The following is a 20306-nucleotide window of genomic DNA, read 5'->3' as shown; positions in this document are numbered from 1 at the left end:
GACAGGATCAGTCCAAGTCAGCATGGATTTATGAAAGGGAAATCATGCTTGACAAATCTAGAATTTTTTGAGGATGTAACTAGTAGAGTGGACAAGAGAGAACCAGTGGATGTGGTGTATTTGGACTTTCAAAAGTATTCTGACAAGGTCCCACACAAGAGATTAGTGTGCAAAATTAAAGCATATGATATTGGGGGTAATGTACTGACGTGGATAGAAAACTGGTTGGCAGACAGGAAGCAGAGTCGGAATAAACGGGTCCTTTTCAGAATGGCAGGCAGTGACCAGTGGGGTGCTGCAGGGTTCAGTGCTGGGACCACAGCTATTTATAATATACATCAATGATTTAGATGAAGGAATTGAATGTAATATCTCCAAGTTTGCAGATGACACTAAACTGGGTGGCGATGTGAGTTGTGAGGAGGATGCCAAGAGGCTGCAGGGTGACTTGACAGGTTAGGTGAAAGCAGTATAATGTAGATAAATTGAGGTTATCCATTTTGGTGGCAAAACCAGGAAGGCAGATTATCTGAATGGTGACAGATTAGAAAAAGGGGAGGTGCAACAAGACTTGGGTGTCATGGTACATCAGTCATTGAAGGTTGGCATGCAGGTCTAGCAGGCAAATGGCATGTTGGCCTTCATAGCTAGAGGATTTGAGTATAGGAGCAGGGAGGTCTTACAGCAGTTATACAGGGCCTTGGTGAGGCCACACCTAGAATATTGAGTTCAGTTTTGGTCTCCTAATCTGAGGAAGGACGTTCTTGCTATTGAGGGAGTACAGCGAAGGGTTCACCAGACTGATTCCCAGGATGGAAGAACTGACATATGAGGAGACACTGGATCAACTGGGCTTGTAGCCACTGGAGTTTAGAAGAATGAGAGGGAATCTCAAAAACATAAAATTCTGACGGGATTAGACAGGTTAGAGGCAGGAAGAAGGATCCTGTTGCTAGGGAGTTCCAGAACCAGGGGTCACAGTCTAAGAATAAGGGGTAAGCTATTTAGAACCTAGATGAGGAGAAACTTCTTCACTCAGAGTGGTTAACCTGTGGAATTCTCTACCGCAGAAAGTTGTTGAGGCCAGTTCGTTAAGATATATTCAAAAGGGAGTTAGATATGGCCCTTACAGCCAAAGGGATCAAGGGGTATGGCGAGAAAGCAGGAAAAGTGTACTGATGTTGAATAATCAGCCATGATCTTACTGAATGGCGGTGCAGGCTCGAAGGGCCGAATGACCTGCTCCTGGCACCTAATTTCTATGTTTCTATGCATCACCGTGACTATGCTTCAAAAAAATAATTAATTGGCTGTGAAGCACATTGGGGCTTCCTGAATGTGCAAAGAGCTATATTAATGCAAGTTTTCTTTCTTCTTTAATGCACATTATTGGAGCGAGACCCTGTGAAAGCAATCTCTTGCTTCCACTCTCAGGGGCAATGTGAAATGCAGCCCACACCCAGGGTCAGCCTCCCTCCCAGATGCTAGCCAGGGCTCATGTTGATTTGCTCTTTTACCTTTTACAATGTTTTAAGAAAACCAAGCCATGCTCAAACACATCTTCCATGAAAATTATCTTTCAACAAGTAAAAGTTTCAATTGGTAAAAGGATAAATTAGGCCCAACAACAAACTCCACATTAAAGTTCACTCATTTATCGAAGAAATTTATTTTCCATTTTGTCAAAAAAAATTGTTCGTGTAAATGTCCATAACCAGTTATTTAGATAGGGGCTTCAGTTGGCATCAGTTTTGTAGATCTGCAAAACAAGTTAAAATAAAATCACAAAAAGTAGGTTAATAAGACCATTAATAAAAAGCAAAGAAAGCACCTGAGTATAGAATTGAAAAGCAGATGTTAAATGTGCATCAAACCTTGGTTAGACTACACGTGGAATATTGGGAACAGTTCTGCTCTCCATATTATAAAAATAGAAGCACTGAACAAATGAACAAAGTACAAAAATAATTTACTGGGATGACACCAGAACTGAGAGGTTATACTTGAACATGCGGGGCTCTTTTCTCTAGAAAAAAAGACAGGTAACCTGATCGAAGTCTTTACGATTATACAAAACGTAGAGGTGTTTCCACTTGTGGGTGAGACCAGAACTAGGGGCCATAAATATAAGACAGACAGTCACTAGTAAAATCCAATGGGGAATTCAGGAGAAACTTCTTTACTCAATGGTTAGAATGTGGAACTCACTACCACGATGAGTAGTTGAGGTGACTAGCAATGGTGCATTTAAGGAGAAGCTAGATGAACAGATGGGGGAGAAAGGAATAGATGGATGACGATGGGGTTAGAAGAAGGGTGGAAGTTGGCTCGTGAGCAGCATAAAAACCAGCATGGAGCCGTTGGGCCGAATGGCTTGTTTCTGTGCCATAAATACAATGTAATCTTTATCCACTCAAACCTCCTGTGCAAGTGTTTACTATAATTACATTTAGTTCACTTATTCACTTTTACAGTATGGTTATAAATTACAACTCCTAGATGCTCTGAATGGCAGCTTGGCTGTTTGTAGCACTCCTGTGAATCAGAAAGCAGAGTTCAAGCACAACTCCAGGAATTGTGCACATAACCTAGCTGTCAATCGGATGCTGCTCAGATATTATACTGTAGGCAAGACTTCAAAACTCGAGATAGACAGATCAAAGTTCTTTGGTTTAAGTTTCTGACCCATCTTTTGCTGACTAGAATGTTTTTCGATGTTTTAAACATAGAAAACACACTCATCAGCATGCCAGAAGGCTATTGAACATTGTATGCAGTACCTGTATTTAAAACCCATCGTGCAACAACCAAAAACTTCCAAATCTGACAAAATTTGTAGAGGTAAATAGAACCCAAGAGTTGGAGAAGTTGGATTTAAAAAAAAACATAAATCAAAAGATTGCAAACTAGAAGGTAACAAGATAAGTTAGCTGGAATTTATCACAAGCAAGAGATAACTTGCCTTGATGCTGGAAAAAAAAAATTGGCAAGGCAAAGATTCGGGATGCAAGGGAACATGCAGAAGTCATAATGCTCATCCTGCAAAGCAATCCAGCACCAGCTCGGTCCTCAGCAGTGGACAAGGTCATGGACTATACACCTGCACTTCTAGAATCTGGGTTCAAATGGAGGGCAGACAAAGCTGACATCCTTAAAATGGCATACAAGATGTGATGTATATGGGCTGTATGTACTTTTGATATCCCATTTCATTACCGTCCTAGAATCATGCACCATTTATACAACATTTCATAGAGGATTTTAATTATTCATTTTGCTTCTACATCATTTGGGAGATCTGATAATTCATGCTGCATATTTTTCAGATCAATACTTGCACTGGATTCCTTCTTTGAGGAAGACTTGTGCAGTATCCAATCCAGCAGACCAATAATCATGACATTTCCACTATTGTGCTTGAGCTTGTAAGTTCTTGTAAGGGCTGATTGTGATTTGATTAAAAAATGACCAAGATTTAAATGTGAAGCAAGTTAAGAAGTGCAGCTGCAACACATACTCTCCAGTAAAGTTTCTTTAGCTCCAATGAATTCTGGACACTGGGGTAAAATACTTTAAACTCGTGTTACTTTTATCATGTGCTAATACTCATGCTTGTGGTGTCAGCCCCCAATGCACAAGCCTCAGGCAACCAGCCCCCAGAGATAAAGGACGAATGTAGATTTATATAGCATCTTTACATCCTCGGGATGTTCCAAAGCATTTTACAGCAATGAATGACGTTTGAAGTGTCAATGTTTTGCAGTCAGTTTGTGCACAGCAAGGTCTCGCAAACAGCAATGAGGTTAAGTGACCTGTTGATCTGTCGGTTTTGGTTAAAAGCAGGACACCAGAACTCCCCTGCTCATCTACCCAAACAGGCACTGGTTTAATGTGTTGTTCATTACATCACCCTCCAAGTACGGCAACCAAAATTGTGCGCTGAAGTAGTAGTGGGACTTGAACCCGTAACACTAGGTCAGAGATGTGCCACCACCAAACCAAGCTGACATTTGGTTGAATACCAGTTTTCCCCAAAAAACTAAATACTGTCTTTTTGCTAGTTGCTCAGTTACTAGCATTCTCGCCTCGGAGTCAGAAGGTTGTGGGTTCAAGTTCCACTCCAGAGACTTGAGCATATAAATCTAGACTATAAACATAGAAAATAAGAGCAGTAGTAGGCCATTCAGCCCTTCGAGTCTGCACCGCCATTCAATATCATGGCTGATCCTCTATCTCAACACCATATTCCCGCTTTTCCCCATACCTTTTGTGTCTAGAAATCTATCTGTCTCCCTCTTAAATATATTCAGTGCCTTGGCCTCCACAGCTTTCTGTGGTAGAGAATTCCACAGCTTCACCACCCTCAGTGAAAAAATTTCTCATCTCGGTACTAAATTTCGTACCCCTTGTTCTAGACTTCCTAGCCAGGGGAAACATCCTCCCCGCATCCAGTGTATCCAACATAGTCAGAATTTTATACGTTTCAATGAGATCCTCTCTCATTCTTCTAAACTCTAGTGAATACAGGTCAAGTCGACCCAATCTCTCCTCATACGACAGTCCTGCCATCCCAGGAATCAGTCTGGTGAACCTTCGTGGCACTCCCTCTATGGCAAGTATATCCTTTCTTGGGTAAGGAGAAAAACTGCACACAATACTTCAGGTGCGGTCTCAGCAAGGCCCTGTATAACTGTAGTAAGACATCCTTGCTCCTGTACTCAAATCCTCTTGCAATGAAGGCCAACATACCATTTGCCTTCCTAACTGCTTGCTGCACCTGCATGTTTGCTTTCACCGACTGGTGTACAAGGACACCCAGGTCCCTTTGTACATCAACACTTCCTAAGCCATCACTATTTAAATAATACGTTGTCCTTATGTTTTTCCTACCAAAGTGGATAACTTCACATTTATCCACATTATACTGCACCTGCCATGTGTTTGCCCACTCACTCAACCTATCTAAATCACCTTACAGGGTCTTTGCATCCTCCTCACAACCCCACCTAGTTTTGTGTCGTCAGCAACCTTGGAAATATTACATTTGGTTCCCTCATTCAAATCATTTATAGATATTGTGAATAGCTGGGGCCCAAGCACTGATCTGGTGGTACCCCACTAGTCACTGCCCGTCATCCCGAAAAAGACCCGTTTATTCCTACTGTTTCCTGTCAGTTAGCCAATTTTCAATCCCTGCCAATACATTACCCCCAATCCTATGTGCTTTAATTTTGCACACTAACCTCTTATGTGGAACTTTATCAAAGGCCTTCTGAAAATCCAAATACATTACATCCACTGGTTCTCCCTTATCTATTCTATCAGTTACATCCTCAAAAAACTCCAGTAGGTTTGTCAAACACGATTTTCCTTTCATAAATCCATGTTGACTTTGTTTAATCCTGTTGATATTATTTAAGTGTGCCGTTATCACATTCTTTATAATAGCTCCAGCATTTTCCCTGCTACTGAAGTCAGGCTAACCAGTCTTTTAGTTCCCCGTTTTCTCTCTCCCTCCTTTTTTAAATAGTGGGGTTACATTTGCCACCCTCCAATCTGTAGGAACGGTCCATAATCTATAGAATTTTAGAAGATGACAACCAATGCATCTACTATTCCCATGGCTACCTCTTTCAGTACTCTGGGATGTAGATCATCAGGCCCGGGGATTTATCGGCCTTCAGTCCCATTAGTTTCTCTAGCACTATTTGCTTACTAATAATAATTTCCTACAATTCCTCTTGCTCACTAGACCCTTGGTTCCCTAGCATTTCTGGGACGTTATTTGTGTCCTCTTCCGTGAAGACAGAACCGAAGTATTTATTTCATTGTTCTGCCAGGGATCAGTAAACTGCCACAAAAAATGCCGTGCCAATATTCAGTCTTAGTAAGTCCCAGCAGTACAAGATCTGCACGTCAGGAAGCAGCAGTAGTAACGCAGGTGTTGCACAATGTAGTAGCTAAAGATTCTCTCCACAACATGCTTCCCAGAAAGGAGCAGCTGGTCTTTGTACACAGCAGTTTGTGAATTGATTATAGGCACATTGAGAGATTTAATCTTCATCCTACCACTATGATAGAATCAGAGACCGATGTAATGGAATACCTTAATTAAATTTCGGGGAATCACTTGTTATCGTAACCTTCTTGCTTCACGCTCAGACTCCAAAAGTGTAAGCACATCTCCTTCGCGGACTGGTCCCTTCACATTTCGGATGATGGATCGGTTGCTGTCATCCATAAATTCCACACGGACCTAAAGTCAAATTAGTCTGGATTACAACCCAAGCACTGGCTTTAAACAAATTAATTTTCACTCTGGTGGCCCAGTTTCTAATGAACTGTCTTGTGTAGTGGTGAACACACAGAAAAACATTGTTTCATCCTCTGCTGACAGCAAGGATCCTAAAATAAGAGCCTCTTAGTTCACCTTGGTCAATTCTGCCCCAAATCTGGAAACTATCTTCAAGAGGCTAGAACTTAGGGCGAGAAATCAAACATTCACATTGGTACCTGTACAGTTTGAGCAGAGGCAACAGCACTTTTCTTTGGGTCTGCCTCGTGCTACAAGACCAAGAAAAGTTTTAGGTTCAGCTGCATGTTTCAGTATAGTGGATGCTTAGATTCTTTGCTTGTGACAAAAATGCAATCTTCACTGGAAGATTAACTTGGGGGTGGGGGGGGCAGATCGAAACAGCTGTATGGCAATTGATGCTAGGTTAATTATTAATTTTAAATCTTAGATAGATTTTTGTTAACCTAAAGTGATGCGTTAATCTGAACTTGAAGACAAGTTTATCCACGTACAGGAAGATGCAGGTATTTTTTCGGATAGCACACATGCAGTCTTTATCAAAAGATCACTGCGGCCTCATTAGCCGCAGACCCATGTTTTTTTTAAAAATCATACTGCTTCCACATTTCACATTCCAGTTTTATAAAATACTACAGTAATCGAATGACTAATCTTAATATAAACTCCTTACCTGAGTACACTGTCCCTGGGAGCCAGTCCTTCCAAGAACTTTGGTAACCTATAATTTTAAAAAAACTCATGTAACAGAAAGCAGTTTGCAGTAAACTGTGTACATGCATTTGGACAATCAATAACTTTACTGGATAATCAATAATTTTACTATCAAGCAGTAACTTTGGATGTACGGCATTCTGCTAAACATTGTCATTCTGCTCAATGCATTGAATTACAAAATCCCCATCGGTTTATAAATCCCTCCACAACCTAGCCCCACCTACTGCTGCAACCTTCAGTGCTCCTCCAGCACCAATGGCAGACTCCAGAAATCTTCATTCTACACACTCCCGAACCCCACTACAGGTCTTCCATTCTACCCTCGAGCCAACAGCTCACTTCCCCTTCTCTGTGGGACATTTGATACAAAAAACCTAAATGTTATTGGAAAGGTAGTATGGTTCAAAGGAGGATATGCAAACTCCAGCCCTTCAGGTCTGACAATGCAACTCATGGAGCTGAGGAATCTCCATTTATTTGCATGTATAGTTCTTAATTTTAGGGTTGTTCTGGAATGTTATTGGCCTGGCTGGAGTTCTATAAAGGGCTGTTCCTAGAACTATTGCCCCATTTGTGGATAAAGTCCATCACAATACTTTTAGATCATTGGTATCTGCAGCTTGAAATATTTGCAAATGAATAGTGATGTTACTGTAAGTTTTGTGTGACTTCAGGCTCCATGATACACACCCAAGCAGCCTAAATTGAAATAATTACTGGAACTTCTGTGCAGAGTATTTTCCACCAGGAGCCATTTTAATAAGTGAATCTGTGGCTTCTTTCCAGTGTTTTCTGGTCAATTAATGGGAGCTTTCGGCAGGCCCGGTTTAGAGCAAACCCGGGACCTTCGTGCTCTGAATGTATCGTCACATCGGGCAGTGTGTTTACTGAGCGGGGCGCGACTCTGCCTCCAGCGAGGCGCGGAGCCAGGGCGAGCGGTAACCCCTAGTCTCGGGCTAACAGCCACGGCCAACAACTGGGTTTAAAAAACAACAGGCTGGGGCAGAGGGCCGCACAGGGGGCCGGGGGTGGAGGGCAGCACCAGGCGCTGTTGCCATGAAGCCGGGACGGTGGGGATGGGCGAGTAGGGTTGGCAGCGAACCGCCGGCCCGGGAGGCCCCAGCGGCCTGCGCCTCGGGTGAAGCCTGCCGTCCAGCCGCGTCGATTTGACGGGCGGACAGGCGTTGTCTGTGCAGTCAGCCCCAGCCCGCGGAGCCGCGCTCTCGCCCTGCCCGGGTACAGTGCGCTGCGCCGTCGCCGTGGCCGCGGCCCCGTTTACCCGCGCCAGTTTGACGGTCTGTGTCCGCGGACCCTCCATGATGGCGGCTGCTGTGGAAAAGGAGCACGTGGGGCGCGCGACTGCTATTTATAGCCACACCGACAGACCGCGTTAAATCCGAGCGGGCACATCCTCCGCCGCACCGTTTTATATTTTAATAACCCGCGCGGGCCCAGGGGTTAAATCCGCTTCAAATTCAAAATAAACTTTAAAAACCGGCCGTTTTCTCCCAGAATTCCGTGCCCGTATTTTGACACGTGATCAAAAGAATTCCCCTGAGAACTGATTTCATTTTTTTAAAGTTATTTTATTATAAATTCACCAGACCGTTTCGAAATAACGTCACGCGAATCTTAAAATAATAATTTTTAAAATAGTTTTATTTCGATCCGTCAGGCTTTGCGCGTTCGTCCTTCACAACAAAGATGGCGTCGGCGACAAAGATTATTCAGAAGTTGCGGAATTGGGCTGCGGGGGTAAATATATCCGCTGTCTCTAGATAATAGAAACAGCACCAGCGTTCTTTCTTTCTCTCTCTTTCTCTCTCGTATATATTATGTTATATGTGTGTGTATAGTAACTGTATACTCATCATCATAGGCGGTCCCTCCAATCGAGGATGACTTGCTTCTACGTCAAAAAGTTCACAGATGTTTTAATAAAGGACCTATTATTCCAAGTCGGAACTACATCCCGAAGGGTGGAAGATGCCTGTGCGTGGATTTTTTTTAACGTGTGGTGACCGTTGCACACCAGCCACCTCATGGGCTTGACAGAGCTAGGTCTTGGTCCAGTGGCAAGGGTTAACCAAGACGATTGGAGATCAGCTCTGCTGTACGGACCTAGTGTGCACATATCGCAGTGTGGGCTGCCCCTGGGCCCGCGCCTCTCCTGGGCCCCAATCACGTCCCTCTACAGTCTCTCGCTGCTCCTTCGCCCCGACCTCACCGCTCCTGCTGTACCTGCCCACGCTCCAATCACCGACCTGTACCTTGGTGACATCCATTTTCACTGCCGATGCTCTCCTGCTCCAGCACGTGCTGCTCCCTGGAGTGGTATGACTCCACGCTGCTCCTTCCGCTCCCCGGCCTGCTCCGCTGGTACTTGCAGGCCGGGTGCCGCGCAGACTGCTGGGCTAGGCTGCCGCACTGCTCCTTCTGCTCCCCGGCCTGCTCTGATGGTGCTCGCAGGCCGGGGGCTGCGCAGACTGCTGGGCTAGGCTGCCACGCTGTTAAGCTGGGGTAAATATACACACACATACACAGTTAATGTACAATAAAACTGATTGCTGAGGTAAATATCTCCACTGTATGTAGATAATATATTACAACGCCAGTTATAAATATATGTACTATAGTTACTGTATATTAACACTGCTGTGGTAAATATATACATTGTATATAGGACTTAGTATTAGGCAGTCCCTCATGTCGAGGATGACCTGCTTCCACACCAAAAAGGGATGAGTTCACGTGTTTCAATGAGGGACCTGACATTCCAGGTCCCAAACTACATATTGAAGGGTGAAAGGTGCCTGTGTTTGGATTCTTTTAATGTGGGGTGGCTATTGCACACCAGCTCCCACACGGGCTTGACAGAGCTAGGTCCTGATCCAGTGGCAAGAATTAACCAAGGCGACTGGGGACCAAGCTCTGCTGCACAGACCTTGTGCACACACATGCTCCTACTATCCATAGATCGCAGTGTGGGCTGGCCTGTGCTGCCCCTGGGCCCTCGCCTCTTCTGTGCCCTAACTCTCTCCTCTGTATATAGTTAATATGTAACAACACCAGTTACTAGGGTACATACATCCACACTATAAATAGTTAATGTATACTAAAACTACTGAGGTAAATATATACATTGTGTATAATATATAATAAAAACTGACTGGGTAAATATGTACAGACTGCATAGCTAATGTATAATGAAACTACTGGGGTAAATAAATACATTATATAGTTAATGTATCATCATCATCATTATCATTGGCAGTCCCTCGGAAGTGAGTTCTTTGGTGGCAGAACAGTCCAATACGAGAGCCACAGACTCTGTCACAGGTGGGATAGATAGTCGTTGAGGGAAGGGTTGGGCGGGAATGGTTTGCTGCACGCTCTTTTCGCTGCCTGCGCTTGATTTCTACACGCACTCGGCGTTGAGACTCGAGGTGCTCAGCGCCCTCCCGGAGACACTTTCTTCAATTAGGGCGGTCTTTGGCCAGCGACTCCCAGGTGTCAGTGGGGATGTCGCACTTTATCAGGAAGGCTTTGAGGGTGTCCTTATAACATTTCCGCTGGCCACCTTTGGCTCATTTGCCGTGAAGGAGCTCTGCGTAGAGCACTTGCTTTGGGAGTCTTGTGTCTGGCATGCGAACTATATGGCCTGCCCAGCGGAGCTGATCGAGTGTGGTCAGTGCTTCAATGCTGGGGATGTTAGCCTGGACGAGGATGCTGATGTTGGTGCGCCTGTCCTCCCAGGGGATTTTATAGGATCTTGCGGAGATATCGTTGGTGATATTTCTCCAGCGACTTGAGGCATCTACTGTAGATGGTCCATGTCTCTGAGCCATACAGGAGCGCAGGTATTACTACAGCCCTGTAGACCATGAGCCTGGTTGCAGTTTTGAGGGCCTGGTCTTCAAATACACTTTTCCTCAGGCAGCTGAAGGCTATAGTTAATGTATAATAAAACACTGATTGCTCCGGTAAATATGTATACACTGTCGAGGAAATTTTAGCTTAAATTAACTCAGGCGGAGGCTTTCAGAGCCGTGCTTCGAGAGAATTTTATTTCCTAACAAGATATCTCGGAGAGTCCGCTCAGCCCGCACTGAGACAAAACTCTGACTTTTACAAGAAAACCCGCTCTATCTTTATACAGTTGAAACAGGAATCTAAAACACACCACACAAGTACATTAATCATACATTCTTGTAAATGCAATCAAAGCAAGAACTTTATCTAAAACACCTCATATGAGCATTAATCATACATCCTGTAAATACAAAGGTCATTTCAGGAGGCAGACTTTTATCTTGTCCTTCCATAGTTTCTCCTTGTCCGTTTTCTGATAAGCAGGGTATCTGGAAACTCATGTAAACACTAGACAGTCATTTATTTACAACGTTCTTTGTTCCAAGATCTGAGAGGTTTGGGTGTTTTCTTTTCTAGCTCCACTAATTTAATTAACTCAGCAAGAAGTGAACTTAACCCTTTCCTTAAAAATAGGGCTTAGATCATTTTCTTCCACATACACTGTAAATAGTAACTCTATAATGAAACTGCTGATGTAAATACTTATCCATTGTACATTGTTAATATATAATTAAGCTACTGGGATAAATATGTACACATTGTAAATAATAACCATGTAATAAAACTGCTGGGGTAAATATATACATACTGTATATATAAAACACTGGCTGCTGGGCTAAATATATACATATTGTATTTAATAACCATATAATAAAACACTGGTGTGCATGTATACCTTATTTGCTGTTATGTTTTTTGTCACAGTTTTGTGATCATTTTCCTCATTATTAATTCCTGTGTTCACGTTTATAATGGGAACTGTCTGTAAAATTTGTTACACTAAAATGAAATTCTCCTGTCAGCGGTAATGCTGTAATGTCTCAAATATGTATCTTAATCCTGTACTGCAGTGCATCTGCTGTGCTCCAAGCAACACTTGCTCTCTGCTTCCACAATTGTTCTATGTTTAGCTGTTTAATACATTTAAATATATAAAAATAAGGACCAATTGTATGGCTGAATTACATCTGCAAGCCCTGGTCCTGTTTCCCCCCCACTATCTAACCTTGTTTCACCTGAAGACTACACTCGATCTTGACTCCCTATGTATAATACCATGGCAGATTGACGATCATATATATTTTGTGTGTGTGTGTGTAAATAGGCTGCTGGGATAAATATATTCCTCAAAGGTTCCTCTGCAGTTGAATTCTGCTACTATACTAAGGACACGACAGCCTTGAAGAAAAGGCAGTGGACATTCTCAGATTTCTGAGTGCTATAATGATGTCTGGTAACCTGCCATGAACATTGACTCTCACCTATAACCACAAGACATCACTTGCAGACAGCGGTGTGGGGTGGGGTAAGGGGAAAAGATGCACCTTGCCCCCCTTCCCCTGCACAAATGTAACTGACTTTCAGACAGGGAGGGATGATGGGACATTCGAATGAGGACAGACAAATCAGGTGCTGCCAAATAGCAGAGAGCTTCTTTCCAATCCCCTCCACCTCCCTCCTGCACTCTAACCCGTGGTCTGTAAATACAGGTTTTTGTTAGGTAAGGGTATGAAGGGTTATGATCAAAGCCAGGTAAATGGATTTGGAAGGTACAGATCAGCCATGGTCTAATTGAATGGTTTAAGATGCTGAGTTTTGTGTTCCACTAATACTCGCTCTCCAAACTTACACTCAAAGAATGGCCACCTGAGGTACTTTAGCATTACTGTGGTCTGTGGAACCATACACAGCGCAAAACACCAACTTTAGGAGAGAGAAGAATATGGGGAGAGGATACAATGACCATTATTTGTTAGGTTATCAAGACAACATTCAGCTGAGCATTACATTCTTAAGTCTTTTGCATTTGCACATCAGAATTAAAGCTACGTTACCTGCTCCTGTTTCTTATTCTGTGCTTGGTCTTTCTGGATCTGAGTGTTTAGCCGCCTGAAGCTTTGATGTTTACATCCAACACCCCAGCCCTAAAAAGTGCAGCCTTATTACAAAATGGTTGTGCACTGACTTGTCTTTATTTTTCCTGCAGAGGAATCTCCAAGCGAAGTTGCAGCTTCGATACACTGAAATTGCTTCCAGGTAACACACAAAATAAACTAAGCTGTGATCGTCAGAATCTAACTTCTTGGTAGATTTAATGACTTGTACCTGACCTGGGTGTGTTTGATGAGGCAGAGTAGTGGGAGCTTTACTCTGTGTTTTATTTGTGCTGTATCTGATATGAGGCTGTTTGATGTGACAGTTTTGTGACATCGTCACTCTCTATCTAACTTTGACTGTACATTACCTGGGAGTGATTGATGGGGCGATGCAGAGGGATTTTCACTCTGTATCTAACCTTGGCTGTACCTGACTTAGAAATGGGCAACTGTCCCATTCCGCAGTATCCCTTACCTCGACGAGTGAATCTATGCTGTTACCCCTTTGATGCCAATATATTTTTCCTGAAATTCAGTGCTCGAGACATTTATTAGATTCGTTTTGAATGATTGAAGAACATATTAAATAGTATTTTGAAATAGTTAAATAGTTTTTTCCTGATAGCTAAGGAACAGAAATTAGAAAAAGGTACAAAAGAAACCAATTCTTGATACCTGTACTAGAAGGGGCCGAGAAAGGGAAATCAGTCCCACAGATTTTTGTTTTCAAGGAACCATTCCCCAATTGCAAGAGGGCAGCAAGCAATGTGCTGCTGTGTAACCACCTACTGTGACATGTGAGAGAATGGTACAGAGTGACGTGTTTGAATTTCCTTCCCTCCGGTGAAAGTATGGTGGGTGTTCTCAATGTGGCCTTTTATGAGATATTGTGTTCACCTTTAAGTACCTTTTTTGTAACAACAGAATTTTGAAATGCTCTGTTTCAGAAGCCCAGCTCCGCCAAATCTCCCGGTTGGTCCCAGCCATAAATTTGCAAATAACTACTACTGTATGCGAGATGGTCGTCGAGAGACAAGACCACCTACTGTCACTTGGTCACCACAGAAAGCGCTAGCAGCAGGAACACAAGCAGCCAGGTTAGTCGCAGAAAACTCATCGTACGGTGAGCTCTTGGAACGTAACATAGGCTAAGGAAAGGAGTTAGAGGTGACAGGGTTGTTGGATGAGGATGTAACTAGTAGAGTGGACAATGGAGAGCCAGTGGATGTGGTTTATTTAGACTTTCAAAAGACTTTTGACAAGGTCCCACGCAAGAGATTAGTGTGCAAAATTAAAGCACATGGTATTGGGGGAAATGTACTGACATGGATAGAGAACTGGTTGGCAGACAGGAAGCAAAGAGTAGGAATAAACGGGTCCTTTTTAGAATGGCAGGTAATGACTAGTGGGGTACCACAAGGTTCAGTGCTGGGACCCCAGCTGTTTATAATATACATTAATGATTTAGACGAAGGAATTGAATGTAATATCTCCAAGTTTGCAGATGACACTAAGCTGGGTGGCAGTGTGAGCTGTGAGGAGGATGCTAAGAGGCTGCAGGGTGACTTGGACAGGTTAGGTGAGTGGGCAAATACATGGCAGATGCGGTATAATGTAGATAAATGTGAGGTTATCCACTTTGGTGGTAAAAACAGGAAGACAGATTATTATCTGAATGGTGACAGATTAGTAAAAGGGGAGGTGCAACGAGACCTGGGTGTCATGGTACATCAGTCATTGAAAGTTGGCATACAGGCACAGCAGGTGGTAAAGAAGACAAATGGCATGTTGGCCTTCATAGCGAGAGGATTTGAGTATAGGAGCAGGGAGGTCTTATTACAGTTGTACAGGGCTTTGGTGAGGCCACATATTGAATATTGTGTACAGTTTTGGTCTCCTAATCTGAGGAAGGACATTCTTGCTATTGAGGGAGTGCAGCGAAGGTTCACCAGACTGATTCCCGGGATAACAGGACTGACATATGAAGAAAGACTGGATCGACTAGGCTTATATTCAATGGAATTTAGATGAATGAGAGGGGATCTCATAGAAACATGTAAAAATTCTGACAGGATTGGACAGGTTAGATGCAGGAATAATGTTCCCGATGTTGGGAAAGTCCAGAAGCAGGGGTCAGTCTAAGGATAAGGGGTAAGCCATTTAGGACTGAAATTAGGAGAAACGTCTTCACTCAGAGAGTTGTGAGCATGTGGAATTCTCTACCACAGAAAGTTGTTGAGGCCAGTTCGTTAGATATATTCAAAAGGGAGTTAGATGTGGCCCTTATGGCTAAAGGGATCAAGGGGTATGGAGAGAAAACAGGAATTGGGTACTGAAGTGCATGATCGGCCATGATTATATTGAATGTTGGTGCAGGCTCGAAGGGCCGAATGGTCTAATCCTGCACCTATTAGAAACATAGAAAATAGGTGCAGGAGTAGGCCATTCGGCCCTTCGAGCCTGCACCGCCATTCAATGAGTTCATGGCTGAACATGCAACTTCAGTATCCCATTCCTGCTTTCTCGCCATACCCCTTGATCCCCCTAGTAGTAAGGACTACATCTAACTCCTTTTTGAATATATTTAGTGAATTGGCCTCAAAAACTTTCTGTGGTAGAGAATTCCACAGGTTCACCACTCTCTGGGTGAAGAAGTTTCTCCTCATCTCGGTCCTAAATGGCTTACCTCTTATCTTTAGACTGTGACCCCTGGTTCTGGACTTCCCCAACATTGGGAACATTCCTCCTGCATCTAACCTGTCTAAACCCGTCAGAATTTTAAAAGTTTCTATGAGATCCCCTCTCATTCTTCTGAACTCCAGTGAATACAAGCCCAGTTGATCCAGTCTTTCTTGATATATCAGTCCCACCATCCCGGGAATCAGTCTGGTGAACCTTCGCTGCACTCCCTCAATAGCAAGAATGTCCTTCCTCAAGTTAGGAGACCAAAACTGTACACAATACTCCAGGTGTGGCCTCACCAAGGTTCTGTACAACTGTAGTAACACCTCCCTGCCCCTGTACTCAAATCCCCTCGCTATGAAGGCCAACATGCCATTTGCTTTCTTAACCACCTGCTGTACCTGCATGCCAACCTTCAATGACTGATGTGCTATGACACCCAGGTCTCGTTGCACCTCCCCTTTTCCTAATCTGTTACCATTCAAATAATAGTCTGTCCCTCTGTTTTTACCACCAAAGTGGATAACCTCACATTTATCCACATTATACTTCATCTGCCATGCATTTGCCCACTCACCTAACCTATCCAAGTCACTCTGCAGCCTCATAGCATCCTCCTCGCAGCTCTCACTGCCACCCAACTTAGTGTCATCCGCAAATTTGGAAATACTATATTTAATCTCCTCGTCTAAATCATTAATGTACAATGTAAGCAGCTGGGGCCCCAGCACAGAACCTTGCGGTACCCCACTATTCACTGCCTGCCATTCTGAAAAGTACCCATTTACTCCTACTCTTTGCTTCCTGTCTCCCAACCAGTTTCATGGAACATAGGATCAGGAGTAAGCCCCTTGAGCCTCTTCTGCCGTTCACTTAGATCATGGATAAGAACATAAGAAATAGGAGCAGGAGTAGGTCATACGGCCCCTCGAGCCTGCTCTGCCATTTAATACAATGTTGGCTGATCCGACATGGACTCGGGTCCCCATAACCCCTTATTCCCTTATCGTTTAAGAAACTGTCTATTTCTGTCTTAAATTTATTCAATGTCCCGGCTTCCACAGCTCTCTGAGGTAGCAAATTCCACAGATTTACAACCCTCTGAGAAAATAAATTTCTCCTCATCTCAGCTTTAAATGGCGACCCCTTATTCTAAGATCATGCCCTCTAGTTCTAGTCTCCCTCATCAGTGGAATCATTCTCTTTGCATCCACCTTGTCAAGTATGCTCATAATCTTATATGTTTCAATAAGATCACCTCTCAATCTTCTGAATTCCAATGAGTAGAGGCCCAACCTTTTCTCATAAGTCAACCCCCTCATCCCCGGAATCAACCTAGTGAACCTTCTCTGAACTGCCTCCAAAGCAAGTTTATCATTTCATAAATATGGAAACCAAAACTGCACGCAGTATTCCAGGTATGGCCTCACCAATACCCTGTATAACTGTAGCAAGACTTCCCTGCTTTTATACTCCATTCCCTTTGCAATAAAGACCAAGATTCCATTGATTTTCCTGATCACTTGCTGTACCCCGGGTCCTGCTGTACTGCAGGACTTTGCAATCTTTCTCCATTTAAATAATAACTTACTCTTTGATTTTTTTCTGCCAAAGTGCATGACCTCACACTTTCCAACATTATACTCCCATCTGCCAAATTTTTGCCCACTCACTTAGCCTATCTATGTCCTTTTGCAAATTTTTTGTGTTCTCCTTACACATTGCTTTTCCTCCCATCTTTGTATCGTCAGCAAACTTGGCTACGTTACACTCGGTCCCTTCTTCCAAGTTGTTAATATAGATTGTAAATAGTTGGGTCCCAGCACTGATCCCTGCGGCACCCCACTAGTTACTGATTGCCAACTCGAGAATGAACCATTTATCCCGACTCTCTGTTTTCTATTAGTCAGCCAATCATCTATCCATGCTAATATATTACTCCCAACCCCGTGAACTTTTATCTTGTGGAGTAACCTTTTATGTGGCACCTTGTCAGATGTCTGCTGGAAGTCCAAATACACCACATCCACTGGTTCCCCTTTATCCACCCTCTTCGTTACATCCTCAAAGAATTCCAGCAAATTTGTCAAACATGACTTCCCCTTCATAAATCCATGCTGACTCTGCCTGACTGAATTATATTTTTCCAAATGTCCTGCTACTGCTTCTTTAATAATGGACTCCAACAGTTTCCTGGTCTATAGCCTAATCTCTACCTAACTCTATTTAACTGCCTTTGCTCATATCCCTCGATAACTTTTATCTATCAAAAATCTATTAATCTCATCCTGAAAATTTCAATCGACCCAGCAGCCATAGCTTTTGGGGAGTGAGTACCAGATTTCCACTGCCCATTGTGTGGAAAAAGTGCTTCCTGATTTCACCCCTAAAGGGCCTTGCTCTAATTTTATTATGCTTTAGAGGAAACAGTTTCTCTGTATCTTACCCTATCGAATCCCTTTATCATTTGCAAGACTTCGATTTAATCATCATGAATTTCTAAACTCCAAGAGAATACAAAGCATGTTTATACAATTTGCCCTCAAATTTGAACTTGGTTTTACTCTGATGAATCTGCGCTTTACCCACTCCAAGGTCAATGTATCCTTCCTGTGGTTTAGTGCTCACAGTTGAACGCAGTACTCCAGATGGTGCCTGACCAAGGCTTTGTACAACTGAAGCATCACTTCCTCACTTTGGTATTCCAACCCCCTTCACATAAAGGCCAACATTCCATTAGCCTTTTTGATTACTTTTTGTACCTTTGCACCAGCTTTTAGTGCTCTATGCACATGGACACCCAAATCCCTTTGCTCTTCCACAACTCCTCTTCTCTCACCATTACGGAAATACTCCAATTTGTTTTTCCTAGATTCAAAGTGGATGATCTCTCACTTCCCCCATATTGAATGCCATCTGCCATAGTTCTGACCACTCATGTAGTCTGTCTATGTCCCTTTGTAACTTCCTGCTCCCATCCAAACAACTTGCTATGCCTCCAAACTGAGCGTCATCTGCAAACTTGTGGCATTATCTGTTAAACCTTGCATACAACTTCCAACAGCTCTCCTGATTTCTGCAGACCTGTATCTTTGAAAAAACTTTAATTATTCCAATTATTTGCCAGTACTTTTCTCCCTCCCAGCATTGTGTTAAATATGAATGCACAAAAATGCTTGTGCCTTTGTACTATATATAATAAACTTGTGTTCTTTCTGTCCACATAGGCAGTACAAGTTAGAATGAACCTTGTCTGATTTAGAAATCAGTCTTGAATTTATGCAGAGTGACATTGATGAGAATTGATGACCTTGCAATTTATTATCTGTTAAATAGTACATCTCTGGAACTGAATTACATCAGGGTCCACAAGTCAGCTGAACTCACTTTCATTGTTCCAGCAGCGAAGACACTGAAGCTACCACCACTGTTAAGAAGCCAGTTCGGCCTGGACAGGCAGTCAAGTTGAAGCTTTCCACGGATCAGCCTTATCTGTGACCTGGAGGATGATTGGCTGGAATTGTGGTGAACTCTGACCCTTTGTGTGCAGTATTGAGGTGCAGGAGTTTGAGGTACTGAGTAAATGACCCCTGGAGCTTACAGCACTGGATGGGCACCCTGAGATTCTGTCACTTTGTGGAACTTATGCGCTCCTCTTCTCATGTTAACCGGCTCAGTAAATGTTCATGTTAACAAACAACATGGTGTTTTGTGCACTTTTATAAAGATATAATCATTCTTCCTCTGCATCTAGGAGCCAGCCGCACATCAGTTCTAATTCCTGTACCTTTTATAATCCATAAAGGTAGTAGCGAAAACATATTTTTCATTACAAAAGCAAAAGACTGCGGATGCTGGAATCTTGAATCAAAACAGAAAATGCTGGAAATCTCAGCGGGTCAGGCAGCATCTGTGGAGAGGAAGCAGAGTTAACGTTTTGGGTCGATGACCCTTCGTCAGTTAGTTTGATACCTGAAATGTTAACCTGTTCTTGTACAACAGATCCAACAGCATCTGTAATTTGCAGCATTTTCTGTTTTCATTTCAGTTTTTAATTGATTTGACATTACTGCAAATTACTGTATCTTAGAATTCACTGGCCATTTGTACCTACAGTGATGGGCTTGCTCACTTCAGGGTATGTCTGAGGTTTGTCGGGCTCATGTTGTGGAGTGAGAGATGGAAAAAAAACAGGCATCTTCTGATCTCAAGCCCGATCAGCTGTCCCAGTCTTAGAATTAAACTGTACTTGGCCACAGAGGGTTTGATTTTCGTAATAGTCCAATACTTTATGGAGGAGACTACTGTCACCTTGTTACACTAGAGTCATACCACACTCTGACAAACGCATGGCAGTGTAAACTGGATTGATGTTTAATTTTGTGAGCTGAGCTCAGGTTCAATACATACCAGGAACAGTAGCATAGAGGTAATGTCACTGGATTAGTAATCCCAGAGGCCTGGGACTAATGATCCAGAGACATGAGATAAAATCCCACCACGGCAGTTGGGGAATTTAAATTCAATTAATTAAATAAATCTGGAATAAAAAAACTAGTATCAGTAATGGCACTGGATTGTTGTAAAACCTCATCTGGTTCACTAATGTCCTCTAGGGAAGGAAA

At 43.0% G+C, this 20306-nt stretch overlaps 2 protein-coding genes across 4 annotated transcripts; one reads left to right on the top strand and one right to left on the bottom strand.

The window, feature by feature from the left end:
- Window positions 1–1650: 1650 nt before the first annotated feature.
- rps28 (ribosomal protein S28) lies at window positions 1651–8374 on the bottom strand. The gene is made up of 4 exons (XM_070859850.1): window positions 8310–8374; window positions 6987–7034; window positions 6107–6256; window positions 1651–1759 (listed from the first exon to the last, which is right to left on the bottom strand). Exons 1-3 carry the CDS (start codon window positions 8346–8348, stop codon window positions 6134–6136), a joined length of 210 nt encoding a protein of 69 aa, XP_070715951.1. The 5' UTR covers window positions 8349–8374; the 3' UTR covers window positions 1651–1759; window positions 6107–6133.
- Window positions 8375–8686: 312 nt separating this feature from the next.
- ndufa7 (NADH:ubiquinone oxidoreductase subunit A7) lies at window positions 8687–19381 on the top strand. 3 transcript variants are annotated; one of them, XM_070860845.1, is made up of 4 exons: window positions 8687–8785; window positions 13110–13159; window positions 13947–14096; window positions 19018–19381. In XM_070860845.1, exons 1-4 carry the CDS (start codon window positions 8735–8737, stop codon window positions 19148–19150), a joined length of 384 nt encoding a protein of 127 aa, XP_070716946.1. In that variant the 5' UTR covers window positions 8687–8734; the 3' UTR covers window positions 19151–19381. The 3 variants fall into 3 exon arrangements, with proteins under 3 accessions (XP_070716946.1, XP_070716947.1, XP_070716948.1); XM_070860846.1 differs by having other exon boundaries at window positions 8688–8785; window positions 19083–19381; XM_070860847.1 differs by having other exon boundaries at window positions 8711–8785; window positions 19086–19381.
- The last annotated feature ends 925 nt before the right edge of the window (window positions 19382–20306 follow it).

The sequence above is a fragment of the Pristiophorus japonicus genome, chromosome 18, assembly GCF_044704955.1.
Source record: "Pristiophorus japonicus isolate sPriJap1 chromosome 18, sPriJap1.hap1, whole genome shotgun sequence".
NCBI lineage: Eukaryota > Metazoa > Chordata > Chondrichthyes > Pristiophoridae > Pristiophorus > Pristiophorus japonicus.
This window is presented reverse-complemented; position numbering and strand designations above follow the sequence as displayed.